Raw genomic sequence first — 23,852 nt, 5'->3', positions numbered from 1 at the left:
CTGTCGTCGTCGTCTGTTGTCGTCTGTCGTCGTCTGTCGTCGTAAACTATTTCAAAAATCTTCTCCTCTGAAACTACTTGGCCAAATGCCTTCAAACTTAAACTAAATGTTCCTTAGGGTTTCTAGTTTATAAATTGTATCCGAAGTTTTGATCCATCGACAAACATGGCCGCCATGGCTAAAAATAAAACATAGGGGTCAAATGCAGTTTTTGGCTTATATCTCAAAAACTAAATCTTTTAGAGCAAATCTGACATGGATAAAATTGTTCAATTGGTCAAGATCTATCAGCTCTGAAATTTTCAGACTAATCGAACAACCCATTGTTGGGTTGCTGCCACCGAATTTGTAGTTTAACAAAATTTTACAGTTTTTTGTTATTATTTTGAATATTATTATAGATATATATAAACTGTAGGCAGCAATAATGTTCAGCAAAGTAAGATCTACAAAAATTTAAAATGACCATAATTGTCAATTGACCCCTTAAGGAGTTAGTGCCCTTTAAAGACAATTTTACACAATTTGTTCATCAAGTTTGCTAACATTTAAAAATCTTCTCCTCTGAAACTACTGGGCTAATTTCCTTCAAACTTTAAATAAATGTTCCTTAGGGTATCTTGTTTATAATTTGTTTCCGAAGTTTGTATCCATCGACAAACATGGCTAAAAATAGAACATAAGGGTCAAATGCAGTTTTTGGCTTATATCTCTATAACTATATCTTTTAGAGCAAATGTGACGGGGTAAAATTGTTTAATTGGTCAAGATCTATCTGCCCTGAAATTTTCAGACGAATCGAACAACCCATTATTGGGTTGCTGCCACCGAATTTGTAGTTTTAACAAAATATTGCAGTTTTTTGTTATTATTTTGAATATTATTATAGATATATATAAACTGTAAGCAGCAATAATGTTCAGCAAAGTAAGATCTACAAAAAAGTTAATATGACCATAATTGTCAATTGACCACTTAAGGAGTTATTGCCCTTTAAAGACAATTTTACACAATTTGTTCATCAGGTTTGCTAACATTTAAAAATCTTCTCCTCTGAAATACAGGTGAGCGATTCAGGCTCTTGAGAGCCTCTTGTTATTTTTGAGATTTTGTTGGACATAAAAATTTATCTCAAATGCTCATAAAAGGTCATATTTCACTGAAGAAATGAATTAGTTTTGGTGTTAACATAAGCATTTTGCGTTCAGACGGATAAAAATGAAAAACAATTTAAAATCAGAAAGTCTGAAAATCTGAACTTGTCCTTTTTTCAAAGTCTGTAGCTACAGAAATTGACTGCAGCAATAAAGATTGGTTAAAAAAAATTTGAAAGCAGTAAAAGAAATTAGTACAAAATTGTTGTTGAGTTGTGTGATTTTGAGCATTTATGAATAAAAATTTTACATTTTTTGGACCTCTAGGGTTCACAACATTTCAAATACTTTTGTCCACTTACGGAAGTCAAGTTAATAGTTTTTGAGTTTACATAAACATTTTGGTTTCAGAAGGAAGAAAATAACAAAATTTGAGACATCTAAAATTTTGAAAAATCTGAAATTGTCTGTTCAAAATTTGTGGATACGAAATTAGCTTTAAACCATCTAGAGTAATAATTAAGTCTCCCAAACGAAGTTTGGGAAGACTTATTGTTTTTGCTCAGTTCTTATTATTCTTCTTCTTCTTCTTCTTCTTCTTCTTCTTCTTCTTCTTCTTCTTCTTCTTCTTCTTCTTCTTCCGCCGCTTTTAAATTTGAACTTGTCCGCACCCGTTCTCCAAAACCGCTTGTCAGATTAACTTAGGGTTTCACAATATGTTAGACTAACATGTCTAGTTGTGCAATCAGGGTTTTGTTTGTGCAATGGGGTTTATAAAGGGGTACTTTGAGGGGCAAAAAGAAAAGAGGGTTTTACTATAGAACCCTATGGGATTTTATTTTTTTAAATTTTCAAATGATTATAAATTGAAAACCGTTTGTGATAAACACAATCTTTTTAATTGAAAATGTTCTAAATGATAAAGCCCATTAAATGAAATACAGGGCTAGTCCCAAGGGGACACCCCCACCCCCTGCCATTTAAGAAAGTTCCAATACCTTGCAAATGGTCAAGATCCCCACCCCTAAACCATATATATTTTGGTTTGTCATGCTAAGATGGTTTGAATGATATACAGGGTTAGTCCCCAGGGGTAATCCCGACCCCCCGCCATTTGAGAAAGATCTAATATCTTGTAAATGGTCGAGATCCCCACCCCTAAACAATATATATTCTGGTTTGTCATGATAAAGCACATCAAATGAAATACAGGGTTAGTCCCCAGGGGTCACCCCCACCCCATGCCATTTAAAAAAGTTCTAATAACTTGTAAGTGGTCAAGATCCCCACCCCTAAACCATATATATTCTGGTTTGTCATGCTAAGATGGTTTGAATGATATACAGGATTTGTCCCCAGGGGTCATCCAGACCCCCTGCCATTTGAGAAAGTTCTAATATCTTGTAAATGGTCTAGATCCCCACCCCTAAACCATATATATTCTGGTTTGTCATGATAAAGCACATCAAATGAAATACAGGGTTAGTCTCCAGGGATCACCCCCACCCCCTGCCATTTAAGAAAGTTCTAATATCTTGTAAGTGGTCAAGATCCCCACTCCTAAACCATATATATTCTGGTTTGTCATGCTAAGATGTTTTAAATGATATACAGGGTTAGTCCCCAGGGGTCATCCTGACCCCCTGCCATTTGAGAAAGTTCTAATATCTTGTAAATGGTTGAGATCCCCACCCCTAAACCATATATATTCCTATTTGTCATGTCTCGAACATTTGAATGACGTATATGGTCAGTCCCCAGGGGTTCCCCCCCCCCCCCCCACCCCCAATGTTCTAATATCTTGTAAATGGTTGAGATCCCCACCCCTAAACCATATATATTCCTGTTCATCATGTAACGACCATTTGAATGACGTATAGGGTCAGTCCCCAGGGGTTCCCCCCACCCCCAATGTTCTAGTATCTTGTAAATGGTCGAGATCCCCACCCCTAATCCATATATATTCTGGTTTGTCATGCCAAGATGATTTGAATGATATACAGGGTTAGTCCCCAGGCATCACTAATGCATATAACTTTACTGGACCAAAACAATTTTCACTGGACGTTGCCCAATGTCAGGCGACCTGGGAATTACGAATTATGGGAGCTTCGTTTGGGAGACTTCGTAACAGCATCCTGTTACAATCATTTCTTGTAATGTTTGTGTTTGATACGGATGAAAGTAATTTTTTTAAGTATATTTTTTTTATTTCAAAAGGACAAAAATGGCAAATCTTCAGAAATCCGTTAATCTGAAATTTTCCTTTTTGTCTGAAGCAACAGAAATGGCATTAAGCGAGCCAGACGGTTGAATATCCATCTGTTGTACCTTAATACTACTGATTATACCATATTATTGTTTGAATTTAAAGGTGTTCAGTGTTTGAAATTCATAGTTTTCAGTTGAAATTTGTTGGGGTAGAGGTAATATTTTCTATATTTTAAGGTTTTATACCCTATTAGAATTACCCAGTATTGGTGTTCATCAGAAAACAGCGTTCTATAGTTTATTGTGACGTCCATTTTCACTGAACTAGTACACATTTTTGTTGAGGGGCCAGCTGAAGCCCTCCTTTGGGTGCGGGATTTTCTCGCTGTGTTGAAGACCCATTGGTGTCCTTGGACTGTTTTCTGCTGTTTGGTCGGGTTGTTGTCTCTTTGACACATTCCCCATTTCCATTCTCAATTTTATTCTATAGAATTTTTACCATCAAATTAAAGATTAAAAAATATTTGGGCAAGATAAATTAAGGCAAAAAATCTGAAAATCTGAGATTTTCCCATCTTCCTTCTTTTATGACTACAAAATTGTTTCAAACAAGTCAAATGCTGCTAAATATATTCAGTTTCACAAAAACTAACAAAACACATAAAAGCTTCAATCACTTTTTATATTTGATTTATTTGGGAACAATGAATACGCGTTTGTTTTCACATTTTTCATGGGGTAGGTTTGTGTATTTGAATATTGAGATGAATTGTAAACAATAAAGCTGAAAACCTAGTAAAATTTAGAAAACTAATACCCCGGGCTTTCATTTGATACCATACTTGGATATGTACTGAACTCTTGCATATTAGTAGACAAAATGTAGTGTATGGTGTTGTATTCCTAGAACCTTATGTCTCCAATTTTTATACGACCGCAAAAAAATTTTTGTGGTCGTATATTGGTATGACGTTGGCGTCGTCGTCGTCGTCGTCGTCGTCGTCGTCGTCGTCGTCGTCGTCGTCCGGCGTCGTCCTGCGTCGTCCGAAGACACATTGGTTTTCGCACTCTAACTTTAGTTTAAGTGAATGGATCTTTATGAAATTTTACCACAAGGTTCAATACCACAAAAGGAAGGTTGGGATTGATTTTGGGGGTTATGGTAATAACAGTAAAGGAATTAGGGGCCAAAAAGGGGCCAAAAATAAGCATTTTTGTAACTTCCAGACATAACTTGTGTGTTAGTGTATGGATCTCTCTGACATTGTACCACAAGGTTCCATATCACTAAAGGAATGCTGGGATTGATTTTGGGGGTAATTGCCTCCAAATTTTAGGAATTAGGGGCCAAAAAAGGGGCAAAAAACAAGCATTTTTCTAGTTTCATGACAATAACTTGTGTGTAAGTGTATGGATCTTTCTGAAATTGTACTACAAGGTTCCATATCACAAAGGGAAAGCTGGGTTTGAGTTTGGGGGTAATTGCCCGAAACGTTTAGGAATTTGGGGCCAAAAAGGGGCCAAAAAACACATTTTTTTCTAGTTTCCAGACAATAACTTGTGTTCAAGTGTATGGATCTCTCTGAAATTGTACTGCAAGGTACCATACCACAAAGGGAAGGCTGGGATTTAGTTTGGGGGTGATGAATCATAATGGGGGTTCAAAAAATTTTGGGGGGGGGATTTATTTTTTTTTCCTTTTTTTTCTTTTTTTCCTTTTTTGTTTCTTTTAAAATTTTCCATTTTAAGTTGGTTATTTCTGATTTATATTTAAAATCAAATAATAATGATATGGTAGGAGATACACACCAAACAGGATGTGTAAATTATTATATAATAAGTATTGTGCAATAGCAAGAAATTTTCAATTGCACAGTATTGCACAAAAGCAAGAAATCTTCAATTGCACAGTATTGCGCAATAGCAAGAAATCTTCAATTGCACAGTATTGCGCAATAGCAAGAAATATCCAATAGCACAATATTGCGCAATAGCAAGAAATTGTCAATTGTACAGTATTGCGCAATAGCAAGAAATATTTAATAGCACAGGATTGTGCAAAAGAAGATACTTCCTATAAATTGCTTATTTCTTGACCAATTTCAATGGGGTTTTATTCTTGATTTCATGGGGTTCTTTAATATGCTGAATCTAACCGTGTATTTAGTTTTTGGATTTTGGGCCCCGTTTTTAAATTGGTCCACATTGAGGTCCAAAGGGTCCAAAATTAAACTTAGTTTGATTTTAACAAAAATTGAATTCTTAGGGTTCTTTGATATGCTGAATCTAAACATGTATTTAGATTTTTGATTATGGGCCCAGTTTTCAAGTTGGTCCAAATCGGGGTCCAAAATTAAACTTTGTTTGATTTCAACAAAAATTGAATATATGGGGTTCTTTGATATGCTGAATCTAACCATGTATTTAGATTTTTGATTTTTGGGCCCCGTTATCAACTTTGTCCACATTGAGGTCAAAAGGGTCCAAAATTAAACTTTGTTTGATTTCATCAAAAATTGAATTATTGGGGTTCTTTGATATGCCGAATCTAACCGTGTATTTAGATTCTTAATTTTTGGTTCCGTTTTCAAATTGGTCTACATTAAGGTCCAAAAGGGTCCAAAATTAAACTTAGTTTGATTTTAACAAAAATTGAATTCTTAGGGTTCTTTGATATGCTGAATCTAAACATGTATTTAGATTTTTGATTATGGGCCCAGTTTTCAAGTTGGTCCAAATCGGGGTCCAAAATTAAACTTTGTTTGATTTCAACAAAAATTGAATATATGGGGTTCTTTGATATGCTGAATCTAACCATGTATTTAGATTTTTGATTTTTGGGCCCCGTTATCAACTTTGTCCACATTGAGGTCAAAAGGGTCCAAAATTAAACTTTGTTTGATTTCATCAAAAATTGAATTCTTGGGGTTCTTTGATATGCTGAATCTAACCATGTATTTAGATTTTGGATATTGGACCATAATAGGTGAATGTCCAATTTAAAATTTTTAAGTTCTTAGACCACATTCAATCTGTGTTAGAAACCTATGCTGTGTCAAATATTTAATCACAATCCAAATCCAAAGCTGTATCAAGCTTGAATGTTGTGTCCATACTTCCCCCAACTGTTCAGGGTTCGACCTCTGCGGTCGTATCAAGCTGCGCCCTGCGGAGCATTTTATTAATTTTGCGGCCATATTGGATTTTTTAACGTGACTCCATTTCCAAAAATTGTTATTAGCATCATAACTTACACTGTGCAAAGTTTCATGCTTTTACCATCATTTGATGAATCATGCCAAAATATTTGACTTAGCTGCTGGACTCTAATACAAAGACCATGCATATAGCTTAACACACACATTTGGGTACATCAAATATCCAGTGGGAGGAGACTGACCTCACTGGAAAACAGATATCATACATTTTGTATGAAATGATTTTAATAAGATCTAGCTGGTATAATATCCTGATTTTCCTCACCAACATCGATTGTTTGTGTATGAATAAGAAAAGATTTTATAGTTTGCCTCCTTGTGATATTCCAGTTGTAACATAATTCAAAGTATCAAATGCCAGAGGAACTAACCTCAATATATAAACAATTGGTCTAGCTGTGTATGTCAATTAAATGTATCCAGGATGTCAGCATCTTTATTAGTATTACTTATTTTCTCGTAAATACTAAGTGTAAGTTGGACCGTCTGTTTGTATAAGCAATACTTATATTACGTATAAGTAAATAAAAGGTAAAATGCATATATTGTCAAAACTATAATAGACAGACAAAAATTCTGACGGGACAAAAATGCTAAGAATTTTATATTTACTTACTATTTGCACCAAAGTTATCAGATGACCCCGTAAAAAGTAATTGTCCTTAAAAGACTAATTTTGGCTAATTTAGGTGTTTTTGCATATAGTATCTCTAAAACTTTATTATCACCAGCCAAGTAGTCAGCACTTCTGTGTTGACATGAATTATCATTGATATGGTCATACTTATGAATTTACTGATAACAAAACTTTGAATTTTTCTAATACTTAAGATTTTCTACCCCAGGAATAGATTACCTTAGCTCTATTTGGTAAACGTCTGGCGTAGAAATTTTAATCATGGTATCTAATATGATGAGTTTATTTATTAAGTAGAAACTTAGAAAATCAAAAATGAACAGCAATACAAGATCTACAAACATGTCGATATGACCGAAATCATTGAATGACTCCTTAAAGAGTAATTGCCCATACATGATGATTTTTTTATTAGTTTTTATGTTTTCGCCTATTATCACAAAGACTATAATAGAGATAGGTAATTAAGCCAAAAATCCAAAACAAATCAGAAATACAAGATGTGCAAAAAGGCCAATACAACCAAAACAAGTGGATGAACCCTTCAGAAGTAATAGCATTAAAGCATGGTGTATTTAACTTATTTTCGTGTATGTTGTATACTTTTTTAAAGATCTTCTCCTCTAAAACTACTGAACCTATCCGACCAAAGTGGTCTTTGAAGGTATGTTGAAGGTTGGCGCTTGTTAAAACGTTTAAACCTGCTGCATTATATGCACCTGTCCTACGTCAGGAGCCTGTTGTTTAGTGGTTGTCGTTTGTTGTTGTGGTTCATAGGTGTTTCTCGTTTCTCGTTTTTTATATAGATCAGACCGTTGGTTTTCCTGTTTGCATTGTTTTACACTAGTAATTTTGGGGCCCTTTATAACTTGTTGTTCGGTGTGAGCCAAGGCTCCGTGTTGAAGGCCGTACTTTCCCTATAATTGTTAACTTTTATACATTGCGACTTGGATGGATAGTTGTCTCATTGGCACTCATACCACATCTTCTTATTAATATTTAAATGCGATATAAGACAAATTTCCTGTTTTTGACAATTATCCCGAAAATTGTAATAAAAAGGCTAGAAACTTATTGCGAAAGAAATGAAACCTTTATCAAAAATGAGAACTTCTTTGTTAGGCTATTAATTATTTTGCAAATCGCCTGACCCATTGTATAAATACAATTGCTATTTGTTCTCTGTTGAAATTATTCAATGGGACCTTTCCATTTCCATTTCTATGTAGTAACCTTCCAGCAGCGCCTGCATTTGGAGTATATATCTCCCGGTTGATACGATATTCTAGGGCTTGCATTTCCTATTATTGTTTCCTTGATACAGGGTTGCTGCTCACAAGGAAGCTATTAAACCAAGAGTTCTAAGTGGTGAAGTTGAAATCATCCCTTCGTAAATTTAACGGACGCCATCACAAGTAGGTTGACCGTTATGGAATATTTGTTTCGCAGATGACGACGGATATGTTCCGTTTGTCGTAACCACAATTCCGTTTCCTTTTCTCCGTATGTGGCCTGTCGAGTTGGACTTATCACCGGATGTGTACTTAACATGACTAACACGACGGGTGCCACATGTGGAGTAGGACCTGCTTACCCTTCCTGAGCACCTGATATCACCCCCGGTTTTTGGTGGGGTTCGTGTTGCTCAGTCTTTAGATTTCTATGTTGTGTTTTGAATACTGTTGTTTGTCTTTTGGTCTTTTTCTTTTATTGCGATGGCGTTATCATTTTATTTTCGACTTATAAGTTTGAATGTCTATTTGGTATCTTTCGTCTCTCATTTTTAAATTCCTCCTTGAAAAATCAATCATTTATTGATTAATTTAGCTTGACAAAATATTTACCTTTTAGTGATGAAAATGCATGTACCAATTGAAAAGTATGTCAATACACTACTGAAGAACACTTTCATTTGGGCATTGTATGTATTCTGAATACATATAGGTACATGATTTTTTGTTGTGCGTATTCTTTACTCATTAGCACCATACCTACATTCCAGGTAATTCCCCTGTTGTAAATCTTTCTACAATTTTATAATATCTGGGAGAATTTCAGTAAAAGGATACAGAAAGAATTTATTACCCTTTATCAACTTATATACTATTGTATCAAACCTGTTGGTAATACACTTTATTTTCATATATATAAGTGTTAATAGATATGTATAATGTTTATAATGAAATTTTGGTAGCAATCCTTTATTGTTGGATTAGAAAGCAATAAAATATTCTTTTATGTTGATTGACGTTAGAGGGAATAAATTTAGGACAGGCGAAATGGCTTATAGTTGGTAACTAATTATAAACATTGTCATTTTGAAAAAAAAGTAAAATAACAAAAATACCGAACTCCAAGGAAAATTCAAAACGGAAAGTTCCTTCACAATTGGCAAAATCAAAAGCTCAAACACATCAAATGAATGGAAAACAACTGTCATATTCCTGACTTGGTACAGAAATTTCCTTATGTAGCAAATGGTGGATTCAACCTGGTTTTATACATGTAGCTAGCTAAACCTCTCACTTGTATGACAGTCGCATAAAATTCCATTATATTGACAACGAGGGGTGGCGGGATGTATAAATACTGAGCCACGCCAAAAGGACATTACCAAACATGGACTAAACAGTAAAGGTTAAAAATAAACGAAAACAAATAAAAAGAACACTTTAACACATAATTAAGATGATAAACAACGTCAGTACGTAGAATCTATACTTCAAGACCATCATGTATTATTTGTGAAGTTGATATGAAATATTTATCAACAAGGTCTTGGCATCATCCGATGAATTTTTTAGAAAAAGGAGGAGACGTTCTTTGACATAACCCTGGTTCATCAACTTTCTGCTCAGACACTTGTAACGTTTTGTAAAGTCGGAGTAGCAACTGCGGCTCAACTGTAATATACGGTAGAAGTAGTTCCTAACCCAATTACATATTCATACATCTGCAATGATATGAATGTTGTATCAAATATTATATCGATTCCTGAAACGTAGTCTCAAATGACAGACACATAGACACCTCGACACATAGACACCTCGACACATAGACACATCGACACATCGACATATCGACACATCGACACATCGACATTTTTAATGACTATTAATTGTATATTAGACAATACTTGAGAAAGTTGAAGAAACTGTAACTGGTGAAAAGGTAGCAACGTCTTCAATAAAATTATAAAAAATGTCACCATTTGAAAATCCAAATTTGTATCGGTACATGAATTCTTAGATATAGCTGTAGTACACTTTTAAAACACCTATGGTACAAGATAATGCTAAACCCTAACATAAACCCTCACCCTAACCTGAACCCTAACTAAGAGTGCTCTTATACACAGCTTACGGCGCTAGATTGCTTTTTGATATAGCTTCGGCGTTAGATTGCCATTTGACACAACTAACGTCGTTGTATGTAGCCTACGGCGTTAGATTGCCATTTGACACAACCAATGTAGTTGTATGTAGCCTACAGCGTTAGATTGCCATTTGACACAAACAACGTAATTGTATGTAGCTTATACGGCGGTAGATTGCTAATTAACACTGCCTACGGCGTAAGATTGATGTTTGACACTACCTACGTAGCAAAACAAAACTAACAAACAAACAAATATCTGAGATATAGCTGTAGTACACTTTGAAAAAACCTATGGTACAAGATAACGCTAAACCCTAACATGAACCATAACCTAACCCTAATCCTAACATAAACCCTAACCCTAATCCTAACCCTAACCTTAACATAAACCCTAACCTAACCCAAACCCTAACCCTAACTCTAACCCTTACCTTAACCCTAACCTTAACCCTTACTAAGATGGCTCTTATACACAGCCTACGGCGCTAGATTGCTCTTTGACACAGCCTACGGCGCTAGATTGCTTTCAGACATAGCCTACGGCGTTAGATTGCCCTAACATTAACCTTAACTAAGATTGCTCTTATACACAGCCTACGGTGCTAGATTGCCTCTTTGACACAGCTTACGGCGCTAGATTGCTCTTTGACACAGCCAACGGCGCTAGATTGCTCTTTGACATAGTCTACGGCGTTAAATTGCCATTTGAAACAACCAACGTAGTTGTATGTAGCCTACGGCGTTAGATTGCCTTTTGAACAACCAAAGCAGTTGAATGTAGCCTACGGCGATACATTGCCATTTGTAGCTTACGTCGATAGATTGCTAATTATCACAGCTTACAGCGTAAGATTGATGTAAGTCACAGACCACGGTGCTAGTTTGCCTATTGCCACTACCTACGTAGCTATAGTACAATTTGCAAAAACCTACGATGCAGGATAAGGCTAAACCATAATATGAACCCTAACCCTTACCCTTACCCTTACCTTTACCCTAACCCTAGCCCTAACCCTAACCCTTACTCTAACCTTAACCCTAACTTTCATTGCTCTTATACACAGCCTAATGCGCTATATTGCTCTTTGACATAGCCTACGGCGTTAGTTTGCCAATTGACACTACCTACGTAGCAAAACAAAACAAACAAACAAACAAATATTTGAGATTCTAGTAATTCAAAATGTCAATGTGTCGATGTGTCGATGTGTCTATATGTCGATGTGTCGATGTGTCTATATGTCGATGTGTCGATGTGTCTAAATGTTGATGTGTCGATGTGTCTATATGTCGATGTGTCGATGTGTCGATATGTCGATGTGTCGATGTGTCAATGTGTCGATGTGTCCATGTGTCCGTATTAGCCATTAAATGTAATGCCGATTCACTCATAATAATCCGCTGACGAGAACTATTTCTTCCGTATACTCCAGTTGATCCGCAACTGCAAGCTCTTGAATACCGTATGAGTTGGGAAATGTATATCCCATATGCAGGTGAAGTTGGTATATTGCTGCTAAGGTGGAGAAAATTTATAATTTCAAAATTTAAATCGTTTCGTTTGTCATAGAATCTGGTAGTGAGATTACCGCTTATGTAAAATTCGAGGTATAAGTCTAGAAATGAGGCGGAGGAAGGCGTTTCTGTTGTTTCTTTAATTTCTAGTTCGGGAGGACATATTAATGGAACCCAATCAGAAAAGTTTAGATTGAAAGAACATCATCAATATATCTGAATGTGAAATTAGATGATCTGGCTTCTTTAATCTTCTTGTTTTTGACAAGTGTCTGAAGGAACTCCGACTCTTATGAAAATAGGAATGCGACAATTTGTTGAAAAAGTCTACCTCCAAATTCAACAAATATGTTGTCAATAAGAAACTCCAGCATACTGATCACTTGTTCCTCGGTGTGGCATGTTTAATCTTTTTGCTCACTATTAACGAAATATGTCGTAAGGTATCCCAAAGCAATAAATTTATAGCGCATGCTACCATTTTTATATTAAAAAGCATTGTGGATTAATTCTTTTAGACGATTTTTCAATTTGACATGGGGAATGGTGGTATAAAGAGTTGAACAAGTTTTTTATTGGTTAAACACAAATTAAAAAAGTTTGGAAGTCACAAATTTCAATAGGAACATTGCAAAATATTATGTCAGAAATTTACTTTATTCTGTTTATAAACAGTGTTATTGAACACATTAAAAAATAAAACATTTGTAAAATATTATGAAAAACAGTAGACAATTTAGTGATAATTTGTGCATACATCAGTTAAATTATATCCGTGTATTATGTTTTTATAGTGAAAAACTTGAGGCTGACATAGCAAATTGCAAATGCATTGAACATTTCCCTAATGTAATCTAGTAACCCACTAAACAACAAATTAGTTGATGTTGAATAAATACAACATCAAATACAGTTTTGTGTGTCCTTATTTAGTATTGTTACATGTATTTTCGTCACTGGGAGTTCAATAGTTTGTTCAGCTAAATTAATCAATGAATGATTGGCTTTTCACGGAGAAATTTAAAGGTCTCATTGAATACACCTCCATACAGAACAATAGCTTTTTTATTTATACAATGAGACAGTTGAACTTACAAAGAAATATATTCTTATCAAAGAATAAGGAATAAATGAACACTCTGGTAATCCCACGTACAAAAACGTAACTTTTTGTAAGGATGAAATCTTGGCAAAACGTAAGTCCTTCATTGCCTCATTGAATATTTCAATGAGCAACAAATCTGAAGATTTACCTTTCTGGAATTGAATACCTTAACTTCACAAAGATCCATACAATCAACAGTACTTTGCCGGCTGATCTGCATGTTCTTCCAAGGAATTGTCCGTTAAATTAATAAACATGTTGTCCGCAGTGAAAGAGGGATTACGGAAATACTGTGACACTGTTTACTCGCGTAGTGGCATTAACCATACGTGGGTTCTTAAGAACTCAAAAAAATTTCTATAAAATTTTACCCTGTGATTATTCTCTGAAATAAATTCTACCAAAACCTTCAATTTTCACACTCTTTATACCACCATACCATATGAAAAATCCATCTTAAAGAAATAATCCAAAATACTTTCTTCCATAAAAATGGTAATATACGTTTCAAATTTGTTGTTTTGGAATATAATTCTGAATATTTTGTTAAAAATGAGCCCTGAAATAAAACATACTACACCGAAGAACAAGTGATCAGTACGCTAGAGTTCCTTATTGACAGCATTTTTGTTGAATTTGGAGGCAGAATAAAAGCAGATTGTCGGGTTTCCTATGGGAACCAAATGTACACTTCTTCTAACCGATCTTCATTGACAAGAAGGCCAAAGAAGCTAGATCATTTAATTTCACATACAGGTACATTGATGATGTCCTTTCCATTAACAATACAAACTTTTCTGATTGGATCCCATTAAAATTTCCTCCTGATCTAAAGATTAAAGAAACCACAGATACAGCCTTCTCCGCCTCATTTCTAGACATATGCCTTAATGACTACTGCGGTCATCTCAATTCCAAAATCTATGACAAACGAGACGATTTCAATTTTGAAAATATACATTTTCCTCACCTTAACAGCAATATACCAACTTCACCTGCGTATGGAGTATCCATTTTCAACTCATACGATATTCAAGAGCTTGCAGCTGCTACTTAGACTTTGTAGAACGTCATTGGTGTCTGAGCAAAAGATTGATTAACCAGGGTTTTGTCAAAGACCATCCCGCTATTTGAGTTTTGACTTTGTGCGTTCCTAGTGCAGACAGAACCTGAGGTGCGATTGGGATTTAAGAGGTTTTTATTGTTATGTTTCTTTTGGTTACCCTTGTTTTTATATTTTACTTACTAGTAATTTGTACTTTATCGACAAAGTGTTTACTGTATACGGTATGCACTATCAAATACAAAAAAAAAACTTCTTTATCGCCGTCTTTTTCATTCTACCATCAACTGCAAACATTATTTTGTTGGCGTCTTTGTCCAATTTACAATCAACTTCAGCAATCATTTTTTTTTTATGGCGTCTTTGTTATATTAATCAGTATGTTTGTTTGAATTTTTTGTCTCGCTGGCGACGAAAGTAGCGGAAAGCGAGACATAGGGATTGCTTTTCCGGCGGCGGTGGCGTCTACAATTGTTAAGTTTTCTACTTAAGTAAGTTTGATAGGAACTGCTTGTGATAGATCATTAATATTTAATATAAAGTTGCATTACTATCAATACATATCAGTTTGACGACTATTTCGATGCCCTGCCCCCTAGGTCATGGTCCAGCAACTTTGAATTAACTAGCAATGTTCAATGTTAAAGTTTTCTGCTTCAGTAAGTTTAATATGAACTACTTGTGATAGATCATTGATATTTAATATGAAGTTGCATTACTATCAGTACATATCAGTTTGACGACTATTCTGAGGCTCAGCCTCTTAGTCATGGTCCAGTGACTTTGAATAAATAAGCAATTTTCAATGTTAAGTTTTCTGCTTGAGTTAGTTTGATAGGATCTACTTGTGATAGATCAATGATATTTTGTATGAAGTTGCATTACTATCAGTACATATCAGTTTGACGACTATTTTAAGGCCTTGGCTCCTAGGACATGGTCAAGTGACTTTGAATTAATAAGCAATTTTCAATGTTAAGTGTTCTGCTTGAGTTAGTTTGATAGGATCTACTTGTGAAACATCAATGATATTTTGTATGAAGTTGCTTTACTATCAGTACATATCAGTTTGACGACTATTTTTAGGCCTTGCCCCCTAGGTCATGGTCCAGTGACTTTGAAGTAATAAGCAATTTTCAATGTTAAGTTTCTGCTTAAGTCAGTTTGATAAGAACTGCTTGTGACAGGTCAATGATATTTTGTATAAAGTTGCATTACTATCAGTACATCTCAGTTTGTCGACCATTTCTATGCCCTGCCCACAAGATCATGGTCAAACGACTTTAAATTAATAAGCAATGTTGCTGTTCATTAGATTGTCTTTTTCTGAATTTAATGCGGACAGGCGAGACATATCTCTGTGTCAACAGTTTATTTATTCAGTTGTGATGTATGTTTTACCTATTATGTCTATTTGGTTTGCTTACCCAATTTTGTCAGTATTACGGAAAAATAAACAACTGTCATACAAATGGGAGGTTTATCTAGCTATAAAACCAGGTTTAACCCACCATTTTCTTCGGAATATGACAGTTGTTTTTCACTCGTTCTGTTGGTTGGTAACGATTGATTTTGTCGGTTTTATGGACTTCCCGGTTTTTAAAGGCAGTGCCTTAGTGCCTTTAATGGTATCAGGCAATAGCCATTTATTTTCTACGTGGGGGTAAATACTTCATCATAAAAATCCCGAAAAGTGGAATTCTTTCTTCTTCTATTTGTGATATTCTGTGTTTTTTGTTGTTGTTTTTTTTTGTTATTCATTGACACTGGGCAGTAAAGAATGGAACGGTGTGTTTTTGTTGGTTTTCAAAACGTTCGATAGAGTTGCATTTTGCATTATGAGCAGTCAACCGATTGACATACCGGAATTACTTAAAATCCGTGTTTCATTCGAGTGGTATTTTAATCTTTAATTGTTTTTAAGTCGTTTCAGTCGTAGATATATTAATGAAAAGTTGAATGAACTATGCCTAGTCGCCACATGTCAATAATAACTCAGCTTTTTTCAGGAATCCGATTATTTTCCTTTTTCTCATCAGAACTTTTTGTACGTCGAATTGACGAAATTTGCATAAACAGTCAATATCCATCTGGAATTTATTGAAAACCAGAGCTGTTGAAAATGGTTTGACCGTCCGACATAGCTATCATATGTCGATTTTTATCGTGGCCAAATGCTAATTAACAAGTGATAATAGTTTGATTGAACAAACAACAAGTAAACGAATATTAATTACTCGATATGGCTTCTATTTATGGCACACGCCAAAGATGATTCAAGTAAATACCGGTATTGATAGAAAAGTGGATCATCCATCGGAAGGTTTCGATGCCGAAAAAAAACATTTAAGGCGAAGTGTGCGTAATCAACTACTCCACAGATTTTTTAAAAATTTTACATGTGGATTCTGCTTGTAAAAATACATCAGAAAATAAAATAAAAAAAGGGGGTAACCGTTTTCGTTTTTCAGATACAAGCTGTTGAAATTAACAGCATGATACGCCAAAAATACAAAGGATATATCGGCGACAAATATCACAATACAAGTAGCTTTACAAATATGCTTACCACATTAAAATTTGTATCACTAGCAGAACGCAGGCTACGCACAAGATTGGTAATGATGTATAAGATATCATACCATCGTGTTGCTATTCCATCTGACACACTCATACAGGTAGACTCAAGAACCAGGAAAAACTATACACTCACACACAGGCACATATATACATCCAAGGACTCAAACAAACACTCATACTTTCCGTACACAATACCAAAGTGGAATCAGCTTCCTATGGTACTTGTTCAGGCATCATCAGTTGATAACTTCAGTGGACAGCTCACTCCTGCTGTTCTCTGTACTATCATTTAATAACATAAATTAAGATTGTGTATAGTTTTAATCACAAATTTGATATTTTCATTGCACTAAATAATTATTTTCTGTTTAATTTGGGGTAAATTGTTTTATAAATAGTCTACGTATGCAACAGTATGTAATCATCGGATGTTGATGGAATATTGTATACATAAAGAAGATGAAGAAAATTGAGTTGTTGTATGCTAAAAATAGCACTCTGCAGTAAGCATGATGCAGTAATGCTTCATAACTCTTTTGTAGAAGATCATTCCTGTACACTAAGAATACTTTATGTATTTTGAGTGTTTGTCCTTGTTCAAAACCTGAGAAGATAACACCTCTGCTAATAAAGGAATTCTTATCAGATGAATTTCGAGGAGGTTTTCACACTTTAACCCCCATTGAGATTTTCAAAAGTTGGTGGATATGCACACCTATATATCTAGTTGGATTTCTATGAAATTTCTATCATTGTTTATATCCATATCAGCACAGCCTTGGATAGCATTCAGTCCAAAATTCATTCAAAACATTGATACTTTATGTAATAAATCAAATTTGAGATTTTGAGTCATTTGTTGAGCATAAATTTAAATGACAGATAATGCCACTTTAATAAACACAAAAGTGGCAACTGAAGATACCAAGGGGACATAGAAAATTCACAAGTCAAGAGAAAGTGACAACACAAGGGTAAACTAAATGAAAGACGATATTAAGACAAACTAGTTCACAAAACCCAAAGCAACACGAAATTACAAATAAAAATACCCCATTGTATTCACCGTAATAAGCTTTAAAATTTCCCTTTCCCATACTTATCATGAAATGGAAGGCATCTCAATTATGATAATCATAGTACACGAATCAACATGATACAAACTTAGTAATTACAGCTGTTACATTGTTTTTTCATTTCATTTCTAGTTTGATTTCTTTACAGATTTTAACAGAAAAAATTCACATGTAAACCCGCCTCGAGTTTTGCCATTACCTCTGAAGAAGAAAAATGAAGAAGATCGGGACATCGATATGGCATTTAACAAGTACAGTCATGATGATATAGACAATCCACCATCATCACCAGAAAGTGATGCTAGTAAGATTTATTAATGACGTCAGACTTTTACTTTGCAGTAAATTTATTTTACTTATTTTGCCAAAGACTGAATTTTATCTTTATTTATCACTTAAACATTCGTGGTCCATTGTACAACAGAAACACTAGTGACTTATGCGAAAGTCAATGAAAAATAACTAGACAGCTGTACTTTAGAATAAAACTAAGAAAATGTGGCAGATTGCTGATGAGACAACTATCCACCAGAGACTAAAGGACAAGGATGGTAAAATCTATAGGTCACTGTATGGCCTTCAACATTGAGCAAAACAAAAAACGTATAGTAAGCTTTACAAGGCCCTGGCGTGACAAATTTGGAAATCAATTAAAAAGAAAAAAACAACTGCCTAATTTATGCTAAAAACAATAAACCAAGAAATATGACAGACGTATATATAGTCAACAACTAGCCTAGCAGCAATATCCAATATATTGGCATAATTGATCACTGTCTTGTAAAAGTATGAAACTTTGCACAGTGTTAGTTATGATATTAGTTAACATTATTGAATATGGAGCCACAAAAAGATCAAATTTGGCCACCAAATTAAAGTTGACGGACATAAAGTACTGGGAATCCAACTCTATAAACTTGATGATATCTACAAATTTGCAAGAGTTCAGTACATATACAATATAGAAATAAGGAGATGAGGTATGATTGCCAATGAGACAACTATCCACCAAAGTTCAAACAAAGTGGATGTAAGCAATTATAGGCAACCGTACGGCCTTCAACAATGAGAAAAAACCATACCGTATAGTCGGCTATGAAAGGCCCCATCATGAAAAATATGAGAAAATTCAATTGAGAAAACTAACGGCCTAATTTATAACAAAACAATTTACGAAAAACAAAAACAGACATGAACCAACGACAACCACTGAACTACGGGCTCCTGACTTGGGACAGGCACATACAGAATGTGGCGGGGTTAAACATGTTTGTGAGCGCTCAACTCCCCCCCCCCCTAAACTGGGACAGTGGTGTTACAGCACAACATAAGAACAAACTATAAGAATCAGTTGAAAAAAACTGAACTCATCAGATCGATACAAAGCAGAAAAAACATCAAACATAAACACAGACCGGACAAGGAAGGTTATTAATCCATCCCTCATCCCTAACAACAAAAAGGACACTAAGTACAGATCTGAGAGTACTCGCAGTTACTGACAGCTATTTCAAAGCCAATAACAACTAATAAAAAAAATCATGTATCTAAGACTAAAATATCAATCAGTACACATCCAATGGATTTAGTGTAAAGACATCATTAAAAGTCAGAGAAAAACATGACCTTGTGCAATGACAAAATAAAAGTAGCGACAGACTGTAGTACCGTTAAAGTGCATATGTGTATAACAAAACTATTTAGTATGATTTTAATTTACTGATAACAAAATCAATATTTATTTTTTTATACCAATAAAAACAATATTCAAAGATCTAATTACAATGTTGTATTGGTAACCTTTTAAAATAAGTTAATTTAAAGGATTGATAAGTTTACCCGGATCGTATATAAATTTCCGGACTCGGTAAAGAACATCACCGTAAAATTTCGGATGTGCTATTCCGTCTGAAATAAGTTTTTTACAGGTACAGCCAAACTTGCAAACCAAATCTTTGTATCTATGGAAGAATTTAGAAAAGGTTTTAAGTAATTTGTGATAACGAAATCCCTGACTTAATAATTTACCAGTAATACATAATTTACGCTCATTGAAATCCAAAACGCCACTACAGACACGGGCATAACGAACGAGTATGGTATCACATGAAAACCCAGGGTATTAGCTTTCTCACTATTATCAGGTTTTCAGCTTTGTTGTTCACAATTCTTCTCACAAATGAAATATGTACACATACCCCATGAAAAATGCTAAAACACACGTGTATTCGATGTTCTCAAATGAATAAATTATAAACAAACCCTTATCGAAAATTTGATGTATTCTGATACTTATTGTTTAACTGCATATATTTGAAGCAACGTTTGTTGTCAGAATACGAAGAAGATGAAATTTTCAGATTGCAGATTTTCCCATTTGTTGCCTTATTTAAAGTGTTTTACCCAAATATTTTTTCATCATTAATTTCATGGTTTCTATTCTATAGAACACTGTTTAAGTTTTCTGATGAACACTAGAACTGGGTAATTTTAAAAAAGTAAAACCTAAAAATATTGAAAGTATTACCCCAACCCCAACATATTTCAACTGTAGACAATTAATTTCAAACACTAAACCCCTTTAATCGTTCAACTAAACAATAGTTTGGTATATGTCGGTTGTATTAACATGCAACAGATGTATATTCAACCGTCTGGCTTGCATAATGATATATATGTCGCGTTAGAGGAAAATTTAGGATTAACAGATTGTCCATACCTTCTCAAGTTTTGTCATTTTTCTCCTTTTGAAATAACATAAAGTATGTTGACTCAAAAAGATTTGGCCTTCTTGCATGTAACAATGTATTTTACAGTATGATTTCCAAATTAATCTGTTATTTTATTGTACAAAATAGTATGGCAATGCAAAATACTTCTCCCACCCCTTGCAAATTTGACCAAAAACATGAAAAAGAAAATCACATATCTAGACAATGTTTTGCTTCAAATTACTTGCATCCATATCAAAACAGATACATTATTATTACTCTAGATTGTTCCAAGCAATTTGTGTATCTACAGACTTTGAAAAAACGGACAAGTTCAGATTTGTTTCAAATTTTGTCGTTTAAATCCGTTTGAACTGAAAATGCTCATGTAATCCCAAAGACTAATTTATTTCTTCAGTGAAAATATGTAATTGGCGTCTTATGAGCCTAGAGGTGAATTTTTATTTCAAACAAAATCTTATTTAAAAGGATCACATTAACCCTTACCCATGCAAGTTTGAGCATAAATGTATTATTTCGACTGAGAATGGCTTGAAATCATCAAACTAAATATTAATTTTGTTCAAATTTCTGTCACTTTAATAAAATATTTATATTCAACGCATCTAGGAAGATAAGATTGTGCAAAGCCATTATTGTAACGGTAGAATTAAAACAAACGGACGATATCATATTTCCAAATATTCAAATTATCCCAAATTTTGACCTTTTTACCTTTCTGAGATCTAAATGTAAAAATAAAATTGAGAATGGAAATGGGGAATGTGTCAAAGAGACAACAACCCGACCATAGAGCAGACAACAGCCGAAGGCCACCAATGGGTCTTCAATGCAGAGTGTGTATTCACATAGAAATTGATGGTCTTGATGAATCAGTAATGTATTGGAGTTCTATAAAACCCACATCTTTGATTGATTCTCAGCGTAAATTACTTCAAAATTGAAAATACTTTCTCTCCCTCAAAAAGTTGGTTGATTTAAACACACATGTATATTTTTTTTGGCGTTGGGGTATTATATTCAATTAATCTCCTAGTAGAATTGATCAAAGTTCTTTTTTTATTTAAAAGTCATACAATTCTATGTTAACATAAGTATTCATTATCCAGAAAAAAAATTATGGAGATAATCAGGAATAATGAAAATCCAGGAAGGTTAGTTTTCTTAAGCATGTGATTACAAAAAGTGGCTTTTGACAATCTGATATAAATCCAAAACATTATTAAGTTGTGTTAATTTAATCCTTGATTAGTCACATTTTATATCTTTGCTCAAATTATCAAGGTTAGGAGAGAATTTTAGCCTTTTCATTTGATTTTAATTGTTAAAGAGAAAAAAAGATCTATAGGGTATAAAAGACAAAAATACATTGTGGCATTTATAATAGCCAAAAGCTTGTGAAGTTGACAAAACCAATTTGATATTAGATGAATATTTATGATATCATTTTTCGTCTCGCCTTGACGGAGTCAAAAAGCGAGACATAGGTATGCTGTTTCCGGCGTCGGCGGCGGCGTCAACAATGTATTAGTTTGTGATTAGGTCTAGTTTATGGTGAACCACTAGTGGTAGGTCAATGATATTTGGTATGCAGTTGTATTAGCATTGGCACATCTTATTTCCATGGATATTATTTGGCCCTGCCCCCTCAGTCATGGTCTATTGACTTTGAAACTTTTGCTTAGTTTATATGTATTAGTTTGTTATTAGATCAGTTAAAGATGGAACCACTAATGTTAAGTCAATGATATTTGGTATGCGAATGTATTGGCATTTGCAAGTCTCATTTCTATGGAGATTATATAGCCCCACCCCCTTATCATGGTTCATTGACGTTGAAACTTTTACATAGTTAACAAGTTAATGTTTGTGTTTAGGTTTGTTTAAAGGGAACAACTTATGATAAGTCAATGGTATTTGATATGCAGTTGTATAAGCATTGGCACATCTCATTTCCATGGAGATTGTTTAGCCATGCACCTTCAGTCATGGTTCATTGACTTTGAATATTTGCATAACTTACATGTTAAAGTAATGCTATTTAAATTTCAACATTTGCATTATCAAGATAACAAAAAGGCGAGACATATCTCTGTGTTAACAGTTTATTTTTTAATCAGAAAAAACTACAAATCCAAAATTAAACGTTTTTGTTATTTTATTTCTCTGTGTACAACAAATATTACTATAGCGAAATAGTTTCCAAACAATGCTCAAATTTTGACATAGGTAGGGGTAATATTTTCCATTTTAATAAGATTTTGTATGGTCAAATTATAAGTCGCTGGAGTCCATTCCTCGTCCTGGTAAAGCCAATAGCTTTCGATGCAACAAACATATTTTGATTTTAAAAGGACAGAATTTAAGACCATATAAAAGGTCTGAAAATCCAAAATTGTCCTTTTCCCCCAAACTGGGACTACACAAATGATATTACTGTAGCCAAATAGTTTCCAAATATATCTGTTGAACATTGTTACTGCCTTTTTTTGCAAGATTATACTTCTGGTCAAGTATTTAATTTGTTCATTCGTGAATATTCACAGTTTCTAGTTGAAATTTTGGAAAGCAGGGATTGTATTTTCAATATTTATCATAGTAGTTATCCTATTAAAACTACCAATGTCTGGAGTTTATAACAATTCAATTCAATTCAAATCTTTATTGTCATTACACTTTACATTTATAGCATGTGACATAACATAAAAAAATAAAATAAAACAATATCAATAAGATCATGTATATACATTATGAAAGAAAATATTTCAAGAGTCCCCTGTCCTGTTTTAAATAGGATCCAAGCTTATTCGCCTAAATGTGTGATCTTGGGTTGAGGATATATGTCATTTTATCTATATCATTTAAATCTATAAAGTGTGTGTTCTAATTAATCAAATAATCAAAATAAACTTTTTGGCATTTTAAGATATCTTCCCTTTTCTATTTATAAATTGTGGTCACTATCTAAATTTTGTTATTAGTTTTCTAAATTCATATTTTGAGCAAGTTAAATATTTTTCTTCTGTATAATTTTGTTTTACATGTTAATAAATAGTGAGTTTGCTGTTGTACTTTATATCTGTTACTTTATTATAACAAATCTTTAAAAACAAAATTCAATTCAGATCAACCGAACTGTTTTAGCAAAAGCAGATTGGTCATCAGAGGTTTCAGATGGTATAATATTGACCAATCTGGGAGTCTGAAAATTCATTTCTAAATTTTCTCATATTCTGACTACAA

General features: G+C 34.0%; 1 protein-coding gene across 5 annotated transcripts in view; it reads left to right on the top strand.

Moving 5' to 3' along the window:
- Positions 1 to 23,852, top strand: part of LOC127712432 (rabphilin-3A-like) — a 362,038-nt gene that overhangs the window by 127,870 nt on the left and 210,316 nt on the right. For all 5 annotated transcript variants that reach the window (XM_052218873.1, XM_052218870.1, XM_052218874.1 and 2 more), the window contains one exon: positions 18,026 to 18,181. In XM_052218873.1, the coding sequence (XP_052074833.1) occupies positions 18,026 to 18,181 (156 nt within the window). The remainder of the gene's footprint in view (positions 1 to 18,025; positions 18,182 to 23,852) is intronic.

The sequence above is a fragment of the Mytilus californianus genome, unplaced genomic scaffold (assembly GCF_021869535.1).
Source record: "Mytilus californianus isolate M0D057914Y unplaced genomic scaffold, xbMytCali1.0.p SCAF_8, whole genome shotgun sequence".
In the NCBI taxonomy this organism is placed as follows: domain Eukaryota; kingdom Metazoa; phylum Mollusca; class Bivalvia; order Mytilida; family Mytilidae; genus Mytilus; species Mytilus californianus.
This window is presented reverse-complemented; position numbering and strand designations above follow the sequence as displayed.